The 18,068-nt window shown below is 45.0% G+C and overlaps 1 protein-coding gene across 1 annotated transcript; it reads right to left on the reverse strand.

The window, feature by feature from the left end:
• Positions 1–1,286: 1,286 nt before the first annotated feature.
• Positions 1,287–8,785, reverse strand: PROKR2 (prokineticin receptor 2). The gene is made up of 2 exons (XM_054573499.1): positions 8,263–8,785; positions 1,287–1,983 (listed from the first exon to the last, which is right to left on the reverse strand). Exons 1-2 carry the CDS (start codon positions 8,718–8,720, stop codon positions 1,287–1,289), a joined length of 1,155 nt encoding a protein of 384 aa, XP_054429474.1. The 5' UTR covers positions 8,721–8,785.
• Between the last annotated feature and the right edge of the window lie 9,283 nt (positions 8,786–18,068).

The raw sequence follows: 18,068 nt of genomic DNA on the forward strand, positions 1-18,068 counted from the left end.
AATAATACAACAGATTATGCAGCCTTGGGGTGCCTAACATGCAGGGAAGGTTTTCAACACTTCTAGGACCATGGGGATGCTGAAAGCCTGGGCACCACTGAGACTCTGAGGTTGACTCTTCCAGATTATAACCCAGAACAAGAATTGCTTTATTGCCCCAGTGTAGATGGGCTACACTGGGAAGAGTTCAGGGTACTCAGGTCCAAACAGGAATGAAAAAGTGGGGGTGTATCTCCATAATAAGCCGCAGTGGATGGCTTATTGTCCAGACACACCATTCAATATCATTAATCCATTCTTATTACTCATAGAGTTGAAAAGCACTTTCCAAGTAGAGCTCATTTTATAAAACAGGATTTGTTTTAGAAAAGTGGTTCAGGCCTTAGCAAAATGGCCACACAGATTATGTTCATTGCCAATGGCAAGTTCCACCCCTTTCTGTGCCCCCTTCTCCCCAAAACTAGAGCCATGAAATACTTTATATCAAGGTATCAGGAACTAAATGTGGTCCTTGTTTCAAGATTATGTGTTTTACACAAAACAATGGTGAGCTTTCGATCATCAGTGGAAAAGATATTTTGGTTCTTTCCTTTGAAATTACATCACTGTAGATAACCAATGGTCCAGCTGAGAAAAATTCTTTCCTGGCTGCCAGAATCCTAGAGAATGTCCTAGGGAGGTAGTATGAGCTGAGTGGGAAAGCTCAATGTGATGGCATGAATTCTCATCCCACGAGGCTGTAAACCCTGTACACTGACAAACTTGTTTTTACATTTTCATCATGTCTAAGTGCCTTATTTTATTGCCTTTGGACATTCCTGCACTTATGAGATACAGAATGAGGGAGGATGGAGAGTGAGTCCAGATAACCACTGTGTTCTGCATCTGACCATCTATATATCTAGATACAGCTCGGTGATTCCAATAACTTCTGCTATTTTGTTATTTAAAAAATTTACACAGTAGGCAATCAATAAATGTCAGCTCTTGTTGCCCTTGTCTACTCTCATTGGTGGGTTTGCACACAGATGTTCAATGTCATTTGCTGTTACTTCTGTCTTATTGGTGTGGTTGTGCATACAGCGGGTGCAGAGCAGATACCAGTAAAGGTCAGCTGCTGTGGTTTGTGTATGGTCTCACGTTATGGCTGAGAATCATCCAGCAACTTGAGGGCAGTGAGGCATGAACACAGTTGCCCTTTCCATATGCAGCTCGTAAACTTGGCTATTGGTAAGTTTTGCTCTATGTACTGGCTTTTGCATTTTCAATTGTGAAACACCAGAGGGTCACTTCAGCCTGATACAGTCCACCTCTTCTGTGGCCGGCATGCCGCTGTTTCTGAGGACGAGTTCTGCACTGGACTTGCTGCCCTGGTGGGAAGGACGCCAGTGGAGCTCCATCATCTTCTTGAAGTACTTCATGGTGTTGTTCTTGACGATCACAAAGCACACGGTGTTGATCATGCTGTTGCTCATGGCGATGCACTCCACTATGTAGAAAGCCGTGAGGTAGTGCTTCTCCTTAACAAACACAGTGGGGAAAAAGTCGCGCACGATGGTGAAGCCGTAGAAGGGCGCCCAGCACAGCACGTAGGCCGTGAGGATGCACATGAGCACCAGAACCGTCTTCCGGCGACAGCGCAGCCGCTTCCGGATCTGCTCCGTCTGGAAACCAGGAACTTCCTTGAACCAGAGTTCCCGTGAGATCCTGGCGTAGCACAGGGTCATGGTGACCACCGGGCCCACAAACTCGATGCCGAAGATGAAGAGGAAATAGGACTTATAGTAGAGCTGTTGGTCCACTGGCCAGATCTGGCCGCAGAAGATCTTTTCCTGTTTTTTAACAATAAAGAGGACCGTTTCTGTTGCAAAGTAGGCAGATGGGATGGCGATAAGAATGGACACCATCCAGACCAAAGCGATCAGGAAGGAAGCCGTGAGATAATTCATCCGTGGTTTCAAGGGGTGAACGATAGCGAGATATCTGGTGGAGGAGGGAAGCCATCAATATAATCTGTGCTTGAGAACATTATTAATTTCTAACACCACAAGCACATGCAAAAGCAAAATGTCACAATGAGTCCCCATGTACCTATTAATCTAGCTTCAACAAGCTTCATCTTATTTTAGCAATATTATTTGGCATTTGGAGGAGTGGAATGGTTTAGAGGGAAATGGTATAGAACTTGTGTCAAACAAGTGGAATGAATCCCAGCTTTTCTCCTGATTGGCTTTGGGGTCCGGAATGAATCACTCAGTCTCACTGAGACATGTTTCCTCAACTGCAACATGGGATAAAATGACACCTACCTTGCAGGGCTTCTGTGAACACAAAATATGATAATGTTTGTAAAAGACTTGGCATGTGGTAGGTATTCAGTAAGTACATGTGGCCTATTATTTTTATAAGTCCAATGGATACCATCTTGGTTTTCAATCTTGCCATTTTAACCAAGAAAATAATACTCTGAAAATTTTTCATTATAAATATCTCATGGGTTAGAGATGAAAGAAGAGCAGTGGACCTCAGAGAGAGGTGGAGGCCTTTCTCAATGTAGTGGACTACGGCTCTCTCCCCCCACCCCCAACCATGGGTATCATTCTGCATTACATAGCAGCGGGGTAAGGGTAGGCTTGGGTTGGAATCTAAGGAATCTAATAAGAAGTAAATGATTTTCCCAAGCTCAGTTGGTGTAGGGACCAGAATCCAGGCTTCTGATACAAAGCTTTCACACCCATCTCCTTGGGCTTTCAGAAGCTCTGATGAGAAGGTGGGTAAAGTCACCTTGACACCATAAAGCAAGGTCCTGCAAGGTCTTTGTTACCAAGCATCTGCTTAGATGTGTTTCTTGAGGTTAACGCTCTCCTTCTAGCATCTCTATGACTTGAAATAATTTCTCTTCCAGGCCCTTGAACCTTGTTCTTTTTCTGGGTGTGGCATCCAGAAATGGCAGTAGGTAGCCCTTCTGATATTTATGCATAGTAGGACAGGCATATTTACCAAGGGGGTAAACTGAAATGCACAGGGAAACCTGTGCCTTTCCCACCCCGCCTGTGTCAGAGTTTGCAGGTTTATCTAATTCTGAGTATGCAGCGGTCCCCATGCCCACAGATAAAAGCCTCATTATTCAACACCAGCGTCACCACAACAAAGTGAGTTTGGCCATCCATCTTATTCTTTTGCCTTATTTTTAGTTGCTTTAAAACCTAAATGAAAAAGAGGGGTGCTATTTATTAGGCTCCTATATTGTAAGGCCTGCAATTCCATGAGTTACCTTGAAATCTTTGAGCCTCACAGTGCTCTAAAATCTTAGCCATAAGTTTCCTATTCTTCCCAGATACACCATTCCACCCAGGAAAAGGCTTTCTGCTCTGCTAGTTCCCCTATCAACTGAACCAGCTGTACCTCCAATCCCTAACCTAATTGGTTTCATCTCCCTTCCAGTTGACAAAATTGTTCAAACAAGCCAATCACATCCTCCTGTGGGAACCAAGCACCACCCCATCCTCTTGTCATTATAAAGCCTGCTGCCCACAGCCTCTGCTGCCTCATTCTATTCCTGAGAGCTTGGTGTGCAGTGTCCTCCTTTCCTGGGCTGTGATATATGAGACAAATTAACAGCTGTTGCTCTCATCTGCCCAGGGTCAGGTGTTGTGTGTTCAACCATCTTGTATTATTTAGAGTGGGAGAATCCTGCTTCATTAATGGGGTGAGTAGGAGGTGGTCAGGATAGCACATATGGATATCAACATCTTCTTCATGGAGCATTCCCAGACTATATCACTAATGTAATGATCACGCCTTCCTCCAAGTTACTCTTGCCTATCACTTGATTATTCTATTTTTTGTGGAAAGAAAACCTCCCTGAGGTCAAGGATTATATCTTCTACTACTTTATGCTTCCATTACATAGGTTGGGCACATACAGCAAGACCTGCAATCTGTTGTGGACTTACCAGTTTATAGCAGATGCTGTTGGTGCGCCTCACATGTCCCTTTGCTCTTGTATCACTTACATGCACAACTGTTTACTTTCACCTGCCAACTCCTGCATTTTTTTGTCTAAAGTTTTTCTCTGGCTTCCAGTCTTCTTGGCTACCTGCATGGAATTTTCCAAGCAGCCCTCACCAATGACTTGAGAGTTGGTGTATAAATACCCGAGCTTCCTTCCACCTGCCACTCCTGCGAGAATTCTGAGGTGATTTACACTGATTCCAAAAGTTGCTTAGCTGAAATAAGCATCAGGTGCCCACAGTGAAAACTTGTTCAATAACACAGACAATATTGACTGCTTTTCCTTGCCTGCCTCATTTTCCATGTCCCTATAGGTGCTTCCTGCATGCTACCTGCACATGAATCCTTGTCTCAGAGTCTATTTTGCGAGTACACTAAACTAAGACACAGGTATAAAGTTCTGTGCTGAGCACTGTAGAGACAGAAAGATAGGAGACATGGTTATTCCCTTAAAATACAATGTTCTTCGGAAAAGACATACAGATATGTATCTCCATACATGGTATGAGATTGCAAAGACAAGATGGCAACAGATTATAAAGACTCTGGAATGTTAGACTCAGGATTTAGCATGTATTCTGTTAGGCACTGAAATTTTTGGCAGTCTGTAAGCAATGAAGTATTTTAAGAAGAATCATCAATAATGATATTCTGATGCTTAAGGTGAATAAGCATGAATTTCAGGGGACAGTTAGGAGGAGGGTAAAGAGACATGTTAGAGGAGCATTATGATGGTCCAGCTGTGGCTTGCTAAGAGATGGGGTTGGAGGGACAGTTGCCAGGACTTGCTGTAGTGCTGCACAGAACGGGTGGGTGGTTGGGTGGGTGTGGGACACGAAGAAAGGCAAAGAGTGATGGTAATTTTTCCTGCTTGGGTGACTGGGAGAATGGTGGAGCTGCTGACTGGAGCAGAGCTGGGAAGCTGACTGGGGCAGAGCTGGTTTGAGATAAAAACTGAAACAAAACAAAAAACCACTCTTTGTGTTGTAACAGGATGGTTGCTTCCTAAGAAAATCCTGTTACATAAAAAACTATATTTTAAAGACAAAAAAGATTTCAGTGGGACAAATGAGGTGAGGACCATTATAACTGTCATTTCAATGAATATCAGAATCACAGAAAATTGGATAAAAATGCAGATTCGTGAGGCCTACCCCAGGAATTCCCATTCAGCAGGGCTGGGTGGGGCCCAGGAATCTGACTTTGTATCACTGTATTAAATGATAGCCCTGGGGGTTTTGCAGTTCATTGATGGGTACATTTCATAAACACTGGTTTCAGGACTGGAGAACCTCAGAGCTGCAATAACAAAATTGTTTTTCCTGCAGGAATTTTGTTAAAGAAAAGATGTCTCTTATGCATGCATAAGTTATAAAAAATAAACAGTAATCAACTGGTTTGATTAAAAGGACAACAAATCTAAATAGCACTGAGAACTAAAGAAAGACAAAAGGATTGAAAGGAGACAAAAGGGAAAAAGGATCATTGAAAAACACAGTATCAGACTTTCTGTCAAGATGGAGGTGTAGGTAGATACACTTTGCCTCCTCGCACAACCAAAAGAAAAACAAATTTAAAAACAAAAAATAACCATAACTGCCAGAAAATTGAACTGTATGGAAGTCTGACAACCAAGAAGCTAAAGAAGAAACATTCATCCGGACTGGTAGGAGGGGCAGAGACGGGCAGCTGGGGTGGAGATGACATATGGCAAGGCGGTGGTGGTGGACCAGGTGGTCCCACATTCACATGCAGATAAATCAGGAGGAACAGCTGGGCAGCGACACAGACTGAGCAATCCAGGGGTTCAGTGCGGTAGGGAAAAGAAAGGCTCAAAACCTCTGGAGGCAAAAACCTGTGGGGGTTGTGGCAGCAGGAGAAACTCCCAGTCTCACAGGAGAGTCTGGCGGAGAGGCCTACTGGGTCCTAGAATGTACACAAATTCACCTACCCAGGAATATGCACCAGAAGAGCCCAATTTGCTTGTGGGTAGTGGGGGAAGGAGAGTTACTGAAAGCCAGCGGGATCCTAGCAAGTGGCATTATTCCCTCCTGGACCACTCCCCCACATACAGCATCACAACACAGCGACCTGGGTTGCCCCACCCTGGCAAATACCTAAGGCTCCGCCACTCCCAACCTAACAGGCACTCTGAGACAAAGAAATATGGCCCAAATGAAAGAACAGATCAAAGCTCCAAAAATAGAACTAAGTGATGAACAGATAGCCAAACTATCAGATGGACAACTCAAAACACTGGTAATCTGGATATTCCTGAATTGGTTGAGTATGGTTGCAAAATGGAGTAATAAGTGAAGTCTATGCAAAGTGAAATAAAGAAAAATATACAGGGAACTAACAGTAAAAGGAAGAAAACCTGGACTCAAATAAAAGATTTGAAGCAGAAGGAAGAGAAACATTTAACCAGAACAGAATGAAGAAACAAGAATTCAAAAAAAAAAAAAAAGAGAGATTAGGAACCTCTGGGACAACTTTAAATGTTCCAACATCCTAATCATAGGGGTGCCAGAAGGAGAAGAGGAAGAGCAAGAAATTGAAAACTAATTTGAAAAAGTAATCAAGGAGAACTTCCCCAAGCTGGACAAAGAAACAGACTTCTAGGAGATCCAGGAAGCTCAGAGGGTCCCAAAGAAGTTGGACCCAAGGAAGCACACACCAAGGCACATCATAATTACATTGCCCAAGATTAAAGATAAGAAGAGAACCTTCAAAGCAACAAGAGAAAAGGAGACAGTCACTTACAAAGGAGTTCCCATAAGACTATCAGCTGATTTCTCAAAAGAAACCTTGCAGGCAAGAAGGGGCTGGAAAGAAGTATTCAAAGTCATGAAAGAAAAGGACCTACATCCAGCAAAGCTATCATTTGGAATGGAAGGGCAGATAAAGTGCTTCCCAGATAAGGTAAAGCTAAAGGAGTTCACCATCACCAAACCCTTATTATATGATATGTTCAAGGGACCTATCTAAGAAAAAGAAGATCAAAACTATAAACAGTAAAATGACAATAAACTCACAACTATCAACAACTGAACCTAAAAAAAAAAACCACCAAAAACAAAGTAAGCAAACAACTAGAACAGGAACAGAATCACAGAAATGGAGATTAGAGGGGAGGGGAAGAATGGAGAAAAAGATACAGGGAATAAGCAGCATAAATAGTAGGTACAAAATGGACAGGGGAGGTTAAGAATAGTATACAAAATGGAGAAGCCAAAGAACTTACACACACAACCCATGGACATGAACTAAGGTTGGGGAGGAGTGCTGGGGGAGGGCTGGTGCAGGGTGGAGAGGAATAAAAGGGAGAAAAAAAATGGGACAACTGTAATAGTATAATCAATAAAATGTATATAAAAATAAGTAAAAAACACATTATCAAAATGAGGCTCAGCACAGCTCACAATGGTGAACCAAGAGGATGTGACACCAATTGCTCCCCTCAAACAGAGGCATTGCTGGCCTACAACTCTTCACATAAATAAAATGTGTCAGGTTTATCATAAGATGCTACTAGAAATTTTACTTTATAAATCCATAACATAGGAAGGACTTCCAGAACATCTTATTCAAATATATGCAAATGAGCATATGGATGCATACAAAAAAGCAAAGGAAGCTTGTTCTTCCTTCTTTTCTGCAAACAAGCCCTGCTGTCTGATTTTAAACTCAGTTGTGCAACAAAGACACCAGAAACAAGAGTACCTCTTGTATGATTCCATTTTTATGAAGTTAAAGAACAGGCAAAACTGAACTATGATGATAGAAATCAGATCAGGGTTGTGTTTGATGGGAGGATTGTCAGGTAAGAGGCATGAGAAAGTTTTCTGGGTGATGAAAATGTTCTATATCTTGGTCTGGGTAGTGGTTACAGAAAAACTGGGTACATATTATCTGGACTGGAAGCTGCCCTGGTTAACTTTCATGTGGCTTCTAAGCAGTAAGCTGCCTAAACTTTCTGCTTTTGCTTTTGCAGTTGAGGCCACTGGTCATGTGACATGCCTATATCTGAAGCAGATGTGGTACCTGGGGGCATGGCCCAGAGCTGAAGGGCTCAGGAGCCTCACTCTTGCTCACATTTGGAAGAACATGAGCCACAACTAGAGAAACCAGGTCTCCTCTTGCCCTGTTTCAGATTCAGATCTGAAACAATGCCAACAGTCAGAGCTGAAGTGAGGAAAGGGGCAGCCTGGCCCAGCCTCCATCTTTACCCCTTCCCAACAGCCTCACCTGTCAATAGCAATGGCCAGCAGAGCATTGGTGGAGACGTAGAGTGACACAGTACGCAGGTAGTTGACAGAGGCACAGAGCACATGGCCGTGCTCCCAGGAGAGCTGGCGTACCACATAGTAGTCCATCTCGAAGGGGCAGCAGACAGTGGCCACCAGGAAGTCAGAGATGGCCAGGTTAGCAATGAGCAGATTGGTGAGGTTGCGCAGCTTTTTGTAGCGGGCGAGAGCAGCAATAAAGACAAAGTTGCCAATGCCGCAAACCAGCATGATGCCTGCTAGTGCCACACCGATGATGATCTTGGCTGCGAAGAAGGTTCGAGTCTTGGTCATGTCCTCATCCTCATCCAGAGGGAGGTCGTAATCACTATAACTGAAGTTGAAGGGGAAGGAGGAGGCATGATCTTGGGGTGCATTGAAGTTGGGTGCAGAACTAGTGTTTCCATTCTGGGTGGCCATGGTGAAGCTTGCAGGTGGAGTGGCGGGTAGAAATCTCAGGGTCTGAGTGCTCTGATCTGGGGGTCTAGACCTGCTCTCACGAGGTCAGTGAGCCCAGCACCCTGCCCACATCTTCGGGGAGAGTCAGCATGCCATCTTGAATCCTGGAAGGAGAGAAAACCAGTAGACAACATGCAGGAGAATACCCCCAGGTGTAGGCCAACTAGGCCTGGTATTTACCCAGATAGAGATAACCAGGGTACAGGGGAGAGGAGACACGAGATCTAGAAATTGGGAAATCCTCACCTGGCTCTTGGGTTACCAGTAGGGACTGGGCATAGGATGGACTGGACTCTTCAGAGACACTCAAGAAGAAAGGGTGTATTTGCCTTTTTACCAGGGGCAAGGACCTTTTGACTGTCTAGTCAGCACTCACCCCCTTCCCCAGCAGCCTTCACAGGGGTCTTCTGGAAGTTTTCCAAGGCTCCCGGCAGCTAGCCAGGCATTTATGGCAGTGAAAATGTTGCACCCTTCATTACCCAGGGACAAGGAGACAAAGGACCGGGATATAGCAAGGTCTTTCCTCCAAAGCAGGGCATGGCTCCCTTTGTCCTGGCCAAACCATGGACTTGCAAATCACCAAATCCATCTTCACATGGACAAGGTGAGTCATCTTGGGATAGTGAACTATGTTCTCTGCATCCCAATTTTCCTGTAAACCAAATTCTGCTGCCCAGCCCACGGCCTGGCACATAGTGGGGACTGGATAGGAATATATTGACTGAATGAATGAGGATCCCAACCAGGATTCCACAGGTGGAGGAGGCTGCGGGTTGAAGGGCATTCTGCTGCTACCCTGCACTCTGAGAACCAGCTTTAGAAAGAAATCCTTTGTCTGCTTCCCCTCCTTGCCTCCCTTGTCCCCTCTACTAGGCCCCCAGTTCCCTTTCCAGAATCAGCCCTGACTGGGAAGCACTATGACCTGTCACCAAGGTCTGTGTCCTCTGAAAGTGGAGGCCCTGAAAACAGCCCCGCAAAGAGCAGGAAGTGTCAGTGAGGACCCAGGAGGGCCTGTGGACTGAACTGTTCTCATTGCCTACGTCCTTCATATCTTCAAGATGCCCCCAGGAGAGGAAATAAAGCCTGCGCCCTCAGGAGACAGGGTGCCATTGGGTTCCAGGCGTTGGAGGGGTCGGGAAAATAACCCGGGCCCCCAGCACCAGGAATGGAAGTCCCAGTCATCCAGCGGTGAACCCCCTGCTCGCCTCTCCCTTGACACACTTGGGAATGACTCCAAATTGGGGACGTGGGACGCTGGTAGAAAGAAGTGTACCAAACTGGGCAGGAGGTATGGCCAGGCCCTGTGTGAGGAGGGGGAGAACCAGGGACAGGAACTGCCCCAGCAGGTGGGGACAGAGGGTGACAGGGACACTCCAAACTTGGGAGGTAAACCCTTCCGAAATGGGGGGGGTTCAAGTGTCAGCGGCGTTCGCAGCCCGGGCGTCCTCCCTCCGGGTTGCCTCTCGGACTCACGGGAGGCCCAATACCCGAAGGCAGTGCTCAGCTCACGACAGAGAAGCAGGAGTCCCGCCTTCCTGGCAGCTACGCTCCACGGCTCTCCAGTCCCAGGACTCCAGAGGAGGGGGCGTGCATCAGGCTGGGCAGATCCCAGCCCCATGTCTACAGGATGCACTCCCTGCCTTGACCAACTCGCTCCAGGTGCCCTCTCCCACCCTCCCCCGATTAACCACTCCTCGGGACCGCTTGGTCCCCAAAGGCTCCGCCCTGGCAGAAGCGAGAATCAAGTCAGAAATTCGGGCTCGAAAAGCAAAGTGTGCGGAGCCTCAGGGTGGGAAGAAATCTGAAGGTAGGGGTAGATACGGTGAGCGGGAATTTTCCCAGAAACGCTTCCCTTTTTCTGTTCTTTCAAGAAGGTGCATCCCTGCGCACGCCCTTCCCTGCAATTTGGCGCTTGCCCGCCAGCCCAACACCCGAGGGCATCCTTCACCCGCGCTCACACTCCCAAGTCCCAGCTTGCCACCGTCTGCCGGGTTTTAGCAGGTCGGTGGGTTGGGGGGCTCTTCCCGCACCAACTCCTCTACTTCGAGCCATCACGCGCGCATCCGGAGAGAGGTGGGAAGCAAAGCAGCCCCAATTCGCCCCCCCCCAGAAGAAGTGAGCATCTGCGCCCCCAACCCTGGAGACGCCTGCCACCCCATCGATGGAGCTTTAGACCGCTCCGACCTCAGCACTTATCTGCCTCGGCGCCTCCTCCCCACGTGCTCAGCGACCTGGTCCGCTCAGTTCCCGCCCGGGGGGCCCGGATTTGCACTTGCAAAGGTTCTGCGTTGGGGGTGTCCCTCTTTTTCCTTGCCCCAGCGCGCTTCCCGGGAGCGTCCCGGCCTCAGTCTTCCAGCTGGATTTGGCGCTCCGCCTTCAAAGCTCTGCAGGTCAGGTACCCAGACTGATGCGCCACGCCCCGCCCCCAGCTCCGCCCCGGGCTCCCCCGCCCTCTCCTAGCCGAAGCGGAACAAGGGCGCTGGGCTCCCGCCCTTGGTGCGCTCCTGGAGCCGGCGCCCGGAGCTATGGCCGCGTCGGCGGGGATTTACAGTCGGTGGGGTCGGCCCCTTGCAGAGGCTTCTGCGCCTTCGCACCCTAATGCCAGTGAGAACGCAGTAGCCGGGTTTAGCTCATGCGATTTGGAGAAACCTGTAAGGCTCTCGCGTCCCACTGCGGCGGGGTGTGGCCCGTGCAGGAGCTCAGCGTCCAGTCTTAAGCCGGAGCCCATGGCCAGAGTTCGTTCCCCCTAACAAGGTGAATCCTTTGGGAGGAGCCGGGGTGCATTCCATCGTGCCCGAGAGCTCGTGCTGGGGAGACTCCAAAGAGCGCAGAGTGAGCTTTGTGCGGGGGTGGTGGTGGAGGAGGAGGCTCTGTCGGAGGAAGCTGGGGGCCAGGGGTAGCGTGCCGTGCTCAAAGCTTTGGCCCTGAAGTCCTCACCAAAACCCTGCGGTGCCCACCGCTGCCGCATTCCTTGGCCATTCAAAGACCTTCCCCGCTGGGCTTCCGCCTGTCGGGAGATTCCGGAGCCCTTCACTTTGCTTCCAACAGGCTTTGGTTTTAGGCAACTTTCTTAACCTCTCTGGTCCTTGATTTCCTTACACATTGAGCGTGGGGATTAAAATCTATAAAGAGCTGCTCATTCTAATGACTGGTAACTGGAAAGAGCAGAGGTCCAGCCAATTATTGTCAGCTTGGAATGTGGACTCAGCTTTGTCAGATCTTCCCATTTTTCCAGGGAGTCTGGAATCTCAGAACTTAATACTCTGTGGGCTTAGTTAAAACAACAGCAAAACCTGTGCTGGCCAAAGACGGCATATCTCAGAATGAGCACAGTCTACTGGGACACCAACTTAAAATTCCTGAAATCCTTTGGGTGGTGACATTCTCTGATTTTTGCCTTTCCCACCTTGTGTGGAATGAACCACACCATCCTTCTCCCTTTAAAAAAATTTTTTCCCCAGCTTTATTGAGATATAATTGACATATAACATTATATAAATTTAAGGTATACAACTTGATAATTTGATACACATATACATTGTGAAATGATCACTACAATAAGGTCAGTCAACACATCCATCACCAAGCATAATTATGATTTTTCGTGTGTGGTGAGAACTTTTAAGATCTGATCACTTAGCAACTTTCAAGTATACAGTACAGTATTGTTAACTATATAGTCATGATGCTGTACATTAACTAGATCCCCAGAACGTATTCGTCTTGTGAATAAGGGAAGTTTGTGCCCTTTGACCAACACCTCTCCATTTCCTTCATACAACCCACCCCCACCTCCTGGCAACCACCATTCAACTTTGTGATTCTATGAGTTTGGCTTTTTTAAAGATCCCACATATAAGTGAGATCATACAGTATTTGTCTTTTTCTGTTTGACTTATTTCATCACCAAAATGCCCTCAAGTTCTGTCTATGTTGTCCCAAATGCAGGATATCCTTTTTATGGTTGGATAATATTCCACTATGTGTGTATATGACATTTTATGGCTGAAGTTATATGTGTGTGTATATATATGTATGTACACACACACAGATACCATTGCATAATATCCACACTTACGTTGTTTCCATGTCTTCGGTATTGTGAATAATGCTACAATAAACATGGAATGCAGATATGTCTTCAAGATACTGATTTTATTTCCTTTAGACACATACACACAAGTAGGATAGTATTTGTTTTTAATTTTTTGAGGAACCTCCATTCTGTTTCCATAGTGGGCACACCAATTTACCGTCCCATGCAATTGAGTTGTCTTTTCTCCAGATCCTCACCAATAGTTATTTTTACTTGTCTTTTTGATACCAGACATTCTGACAGGTGTGAGGTGATATCTCATTGTGGTTTTCATTTGCATTTCCCTGATGGTTTTTGGCCATTCCTATCGTCTTTGGGAAAAAATGTCTTTTCAGATCCTCTTTCTAAGTGAAAGGAGGCAATCTGAAAAGGCCACATACGGTATGATTCCAACTATATGACATTCTAGAAAAGACAAAACTATGGATACACTAGAAAGATTGGTGGTGGCCAGAGATTAGTGGGGCGGAAGAATAGGTGGAGCACAGAGGATTTTTAGAGCAGTGAAACTACTCTATGTGATGTGATTATGGTTGATACATGTCATTCATTACACATTTGTTCAAACCTATAGGATATACAACACCAAGAGTGAGTCCTAGTGTAAACTATGGACTTAGAGTGATAGCGATATATTAGTATGGGTTCATTAACTGTACAAATATACCACTCTGGTGAAGGATGTTGAAAATGGGGGGGGGGGCTATGTGTGTGTGTCGGGGGGATAGGGGACATTAGGAATCTCTATACCTTTCACTCAATTTTGCGGTGATCCTAAAACTGCTCTGAAAAATAAAGTCTATAAAAAATGGGTACAGATTTTCTGGAGCTTGATTTGTCAATACGTATGAAAAGCCTTGAAAGTTTACATTCTTTAATGCAGAATTTATATTTTTATCAGCTTATCCTATAAAAAATAATTGAAGCAGATAAAGAACTTATTCCAAGGATGTTGATTGCAGCATTGTTTAGTACAACAAGGAATGGGAAACAACCTGAATTTCTCACAACTTGATTAAAATATGATAAAAATGTCATTTATGAAATACTATGTAACTATAAAATTTTTTGACTCAATAATAAATTCACATGATACAAAAATAAAACAAAATTATACATTGAGGAATATCACCCTCACCTCATCCCTATATATTTTGTTCCTGTTGCCCCCTTGTATTCTTCTCCTATATATTCTTCTAGTATTTCTTTTGCAAGAACAATGATATATCTCATTTATTCCTTTTTAAGAAGTTTTGATATCAAAATATGGGCCACTTCCTTGTTCTTTCTTTTGTAATTGTAGAATGGTCCATTGTGTGGATATACTACAAGTTTGTAAAAAAATGTCTTTATTGCTAGACACGTTGGTTTAATATTTTCAAAACATGCCTGTTAAATTACAAATTGGATTGTTTCCCAAATTTTAGCAAATACAGTGTCATACATAGTGCTATAATGTAAAATTAATAGTTCTTCAATGAATAACTCTGTATATAACATCTTTTTGTATATGTACAAATATATTTGAATGACAAATTCCTAGAAGCAGTACTGCTCAACTCATAAAAGGATTTGCAATTTGTGTAGATATTGCCACATTGAACTTCATAGTAGTCTAACCATTTTTCACTTTCACAGTTAGCAGTCTTTGGTAGAGGTGACTTCAGAGACTGCATTTGTATCAACAATCAAATATCTGTTGAGACCAAAGAAAACAATATTCAAAAGCATGATTTCTCAGGGATGCTGTCCTCTCACACCTCATTTCTGAATGCCGGGTGCCCTCTTAGTCATTAAAAGTATGGTAGGGAGGGGCACTCTTCCTGGGAAAGTTACAACTTATTTTTCTGTGGTCTGTGTGTTTCTCCTGTAGTAATTAATAATCAAATTAAAAATGAACCGTTATCGACTGTAGACACATAGTTAGGTAAGCTCTTTAATTACTTTGAAAGTAAATGTAATTAAGCTCTATGAATTATAGTTGAAAAATGTGGAGCATAATTAATGGTTCGAGGTGGACTGGCACTGGCTTCTTTCTCATTCAGTCCATCTGGCTTCCACGGGATTCTGGGAGTGGCTCTGTAAGACTCACTGGTTGGCTCATCTGACCCAGACAGACTATTTTTCCCGCTCTCGTTTTCACATGTCTCTGGGGCAGGGACAGGAAGATGACAGCCCAGGGGGAGATGAGGCATCAGGATAGGTGCCTGCCAGCCACACTCTCTGTCTATAGGGGAAGACGCAAGGACATGGTGACTTACACGAAAGCTAGATTTTTGGTCAGAAATATGTGATTGCTTTTCAAGATTTTATTTATTTATTTTAGAGTGAGGGGAAGTGGGGGCAGAGAAAGAGTGGGAGAGAAGCATCAATGTGAGAGAGAAACATCCATCAGTGGTCTCTCCTACATGCCCTAACTGGGGACTGACCCTGCAACCCAGGCCTGTGCCTGACAGGGGATCGGGATGGAACTCGTGACCTTTTTCTTTGCAGGATGATGCCTAACCAACTGAGCCACACCAGAGAGGGTTGCGATTGTTTTTAATACTGTTTCAGAAAGTTTCCAGAGTCCTCAGGAGGAGGCAGTGATAGGGAGAAGGTGGGTCGAGTGAGCAAAGTCCATGTAAGAAGCAGGTCATCAATGGAGTCAAAGCTGGACTTGATAATGGAGAGTTCAGTGAGTGAAATCCAGTTGGTGGTAATGACCTTGTTCTCGGAAGGACAGATGAATGACATGACTGCACTGTCATTCATTCTACGCTAATAAGATTGAAGGCTTTCAAATCCAAAGGTACATTTGGTTGAGTTTGGGTAGTGTTTAGTTTTATTGGGAGGTATGCAGATATAGATTTATGTGACCTTCAGTTTTTCTGGTGCTTCCTGCTCTAGGTAAAGTTCCTCTATCCAGGTACTCACAGGCTGTCTCTATCTGAGTTCAGGAAAGAATGCAAAACTCCTTCTTTGGGTATCTCACCTGAGGTGAGGTTCGGAAGCGTTTAGAACAAATTCACTAATGTAGAAAGTCAAAACTTAAATTCATCCTCTGCCCTCCCTCCACAATCTGGTCCATTAGAGGCAACCCCTGTTTTCTGGACTTAATTATATACATTCAAATGCAAACAAGACTAGCTTTGGGGATGCTTGGACTCCCTATGGGAGAAGGCAGGGGAGGGAGGAAAGACATTTTACTATGGATGACATAGAACTCTGAATTATATAATTAGAATATTAAAAGGAATGTGACTGTGGTTTTTGCCCCAAGGTGAAGAAGGCTGTCTTATTTTGGGTTCCTCTAAAATGAAATCTTGAGACAAAGATGTGAGTGCACCAAGTTTACTGGAAAGGTGATCCCAAGAAATAATGTTACCGACATAAAAAAAAAAAAAGGGACTGGAAAGGGAAGGCAGCCAATGAAGAATGTGAAATCAGGCAAGTGGCAATTTACCACTGTGGGCAGATGGCACTTCACTGTACTGGGAAAGTCTGGGTCAGAGTGTGGGGCAAGCACCCCAGAACTCTACCAGCAGAGGGCGTGAGAGAGCTCAGTCATCTGGGAACTGTCTGAGGGGTGCTGATCCTCAATCTGTCCAGCAGCCCTACCCATAGGCAGAGCAGAATCTTGTGATCAGAGAATCTGATCTTGTCCTCAGGCAAAGAGATGCCCATTCTGTCCGTTGGAAGACCTGCAGTGAAATAGTGATGGTGAGTGTGTGTGTGTCTGAGGGAGAGCACTGAGAACATTTGCTACATGGGCATTGATTTGCATGGGTGGACTTTAATTCTCAGCTGGCCCTGTTCTTCATGTGTCTCATCCTCCAGCAGGTTCGTATGAGTGTGCCTTTCTCACGGTGATGGCAGAGGTGCAAGAGCAAGCAAGACTGAATGTGCAAAACTACTCTAAGCTTCTTCTTGCATCACATCTACTAACATTCCATTGACAAGTAACATGGCTGAGTACAGAGTCACAGATTGGCACAAGTTATCATACCCACCTTGGGAGAGTATCTCAAAGTTACAAGGCAAAAGGACACGGATACAGAGAGGAGTGAGGAATTGGGCCAGACAATGCGATCTACCACAATTAGCACCCACTTCTTGGATCCCAGCTCTTCCTGTCCTGTGCCTTCAGCTGCTGCTCTGATTCTGTGAGCCACCTCATTGCCTCAATAATTTCCCTTTTTGGCTAAATTTACCCAGAGAAAATACATGGATCTCTTGCTAATGGATCCCTGTATTTTCATGAAGGAGAGAATAGGCTCAGAGAGGTTAAGTTCCAAATGTCTCAAGGCCTGTGGGTGGCAGAGCTGGGATTTAATTCAGGCTCCAAATTCCAGACTTTCTCCTTCACTTGAGAATTGTGGTTTCCTAAGGCAAGGGAGAGACGGGCCGGGCCGTGGTCAGGATTCATCACACATGCTTTTGCTCTTATGTACTCTGCCAGCCTTGTGGGGAGTGTGGTATTGAAGAAAGAGCTGGACAAAACAGGAGAAGAGTGAACAAGATGGCCAGCACCCGAGCTTGCTACTGGGAGCCATGAGCATTCCAGCCCAGATGGCCCGGTATCATTCTAGCTGTCATGGCGGTTCTCAAATGGGAGTGTGTATCAAGACCTTTCTCAAAATATGCATGCCTGGGCCCTATGCTGGTAGATTCTTTTCTTTTTTTTTTTTTTTTAAATTGTTGTTCTATTAAAGTTGTCCCAATTTTCCCTCATGGCTCTCCCCTGCCCTGCCCACCCCACCCCCACAGTCAATCCCCAAGATTCTTATTCCATAAATCAATAAAATTTTCCTGTCTTCTTCAAGCATTCATTTTTTATTAGCATTCCCACAAAAAATAGCACAAAAATAAAAATGGAAAATCACTGACTGTAAGACGTGGGCCTTCCTGCGTCTGCTACAGCACAGCACAGCATCTTCCCTGCAGAATGGCATTTTGTTTTCTTACTTGTAACCTCTTGCATCAGCCAAGATTGCGTGAATACTTTTCTTTCTTTTTTCTTTTTTTTAATAAAAATTTCAGTTAGGGCCTTTTCCCCCTTATATTTAATTCAGTTGAATATGCCACTTAAAAACACACAGGAACTGGGAAGAAAAAAAAATCAGTGACAAATTCAACATGCTTTTTTGAGTACCAGCTCCAAGTAATACAGTTTGCTAGCCAGTGTAAGCTTTTGAAAGATGCAGCTTGGAGTGTAGATAAGTGGGGGCAAA

This window comes from Pteronotus mesoamericanus, unplaced genomic scaffold (assembly GCF_021234165.1).
Source record: "Pteronotus mesoamericanus isolate MK-2021 breed Mesoamerican mustached bat unplaced genomic scaffold, CSHL_Meso_final contig_25, whole genome shotgun sequence".
Taxonomy (NCBI): Eukaryota; Metazoa; Chordata; class Mammalia; order Chiroptera; family Mormoopidae; genus Pteronotus; species Pteronotus mesoamericanus.